We start from the raw sequence: 2,217 nt of genomic DNA on the forward strand, positions 1-2,217 counted from the left end.
CCAGTGTGAGGTGCAGCTGGTGGAGTCTGGGGGAGGCTTGGTCCAGCCTGGGGGGTCCCTGAGACTCTCCTGTGCAGCCTCCGGATTCACCTTCAGTGACTACTGGATGCACTGGGTCCGCCAGGCTCCAGGGAAGGGGCTGGAGTGGGTCTCAAGAATTAATTATGGTGGTGGTAGCACATACTACGCAGACGCCATGAAGGGCCGGTTCACCATCTCCAGAGACAACAGCAAGAACACGCTGTCTCTGCAAATGAACAGTCTGCGAGCCGAGGACACGGCCGTGTACTACTGTGCGAGAGACACAGTGAGGGGACATCAGTGTGAGCCCAAACACAAACCTCCTGCGGGGGCGCGTGTGGCCGCTAGGGGGCGCGCGTTGCACAAGGAGCAGAGTCAGCCCAGGGCAGGTGCAGGGGGAGGGTAAGGGCCCTTGTCAGGTCAGGGTCGTGGCTTCCTCTCCATAAAATGGTTTCCTCTGGGGATTCTTTGCATTCTGTGCTGACCTCTGTAGTCTCTGAATTGGAAACGTTCTTACTGAATAAGTAAAACACTCTCACCTGCACACAAGGCAGAGGTTCATCCACAATTATTCGTGTTCATAAATGTCAATTATCAGTGATTCTGTATAATTCAGCCACATTTATGAAAAATGTTTGTGGCACTTAAAAATGCTGCACAATACAGACCTTAAAGTGCTTGCAAGCCAACATACGGGATAAAGTGCCTGAGGACATCAGGGGACAGAAAGTGTCAGCATTCCACAGAAAGGGAAGAGAAATCCAGTGGTTTTCAGGGTCCTGGCACCAAGCTCACAGCACCAGTTGTAGCTGCTATCGCACAAAGGCATAAAGACCTCCACTAAAATTTGGAAGGGATGTCGAATCTGAAGATAACACATGTTCTCGGGCACACGCCCCGCCCCACACTGAGTGAACATGGACGGGCTTAGTCCCTGCATTACTGAGGGGTCTGCAGAGCAGGGCAGGCCTCTCGATAAAGCGCACAGCGGCTTCATTCAGCAGGAAGGGAGACTGACCAGGGTTTGCGTAACTGTTCTGTGGTGGGGCGGGGTGGGGGCTCCCACTCACTAGAAGGGTCTTGTGGGGTTTGGCCTCCCACTGGCACAACATGAGGGACACCTGTGATTCTTTACGAGAATTCCCATGACTGGAGCAAGAATGGAAGACGAAGGGATGGGCCTTCAGTTGTCCAAGGACAGACGTCAACGAAGAGACTCTGACTTCCTACTCCACTCAACAACTATAAAAAAGAGTAAAAATACAGGCAAAAGGGCCGTTATGAGTACACAACAAGTCTTCAGAAATCTATGGGACATTTTATAGTACGAGACAATATTGATACTAATGAGGGTGAGTAGGAGCAGGAGTCAGACAGGGGTCTTGGTCGCAGGTCACGAGTGGAAGCTCTCCATTGTCCAAGATCATCAGCTTATCCTGAAGGTCGGGGTCAGCCGTGGGCTTGAAAATACCAGAAGCTTCGCAGGTTCTGTGAGGATGCTGTTTTGACATCTTCCGTTGCAGTAGCCTTCCAAGTGTCTAGAAATCTGAGTCGATACTTTAGTTTGAAACATGAACCCAAGAATTGCCTCCCTGAAATTCCACTGCGGTATTTGCTTAAAAGTCCTTAATAATATTTGTTCCAACATGGCTCAACAGCAGTGTTTTCCTGATGTCTCTTCCAATATACTCTGTGTCCTGGTTGAACATCAGGAGACACTGTTAAGAAATGTAAGTAAAAATGCAGCCTGAATCTGTAGGTGATAGGAGTGGCCTTAACACGTGAATCACTTTCAAAAATTTTTACTCTTGCATGTCACAGGACGATGCTACTATTTGCAGTGGAATCTAAATGTTCAATCTGTCCGTCTACCGGGCCATCGGGTGATAACTGGTGTGTCCTTGAGTGAGTGGACCGTTACGACGTAAGTGCTAATGAGAACCATTTGCCGAGGGAGTTCAAGGGTTTCTCAAAGTTTTGACATTTTAAATTTAACGATGCCGATTTGTCAACATTTAGCAGGATTTATAATGAATCGATGGTGTGTTATATGAGGAATGGCAATGCCTCACAGGTTTAGATGAGATTATATACTAGGTTAAGGCTGCTTGTTCTGTGTAATATCTGCTACATTTGTTTAGCTCACTTGCTATTATTTGTTTTATGATTTCCAAAGTTACCTTAGTCAGGTCTCTA

General features: G+C 47.9%; 1 gene segment (V, D, J or C); it reads left to right on the forward strand.

The window, feature by feature from the left end:
• LOC105822767 overlaps positions 1-427 on the forward strand; it is a 17,234-nt gene extending 16,807 nt beyond the window's left edge. Inside the window, 1 exon segment of the V gene segment in view lies at positions 11-427. Coding sequence covers positions 11-427 — 417 coding nt within the window.
• Positions 428-2,217: the final 1,790 nt, after the last annotated feature.

The sequence above is a fragment of the Propithecus coquereli genome, unplaced genomic scaffold (genome assembly GCF_000956105.1).
Source record: "Propithecus coquereli isolate 6110/MARCELLA unplaced genomic scaffold, Pcoq_1.0 Scaffold635, whole genome shotgun sequence".
Classification (NCBI taxonomy): domain Eukaryota; kingdom Metazoa; phylum Chordata; class Mammalia; order Primates; family Indriidae; genus Propithecus; species Propithecus coquereli.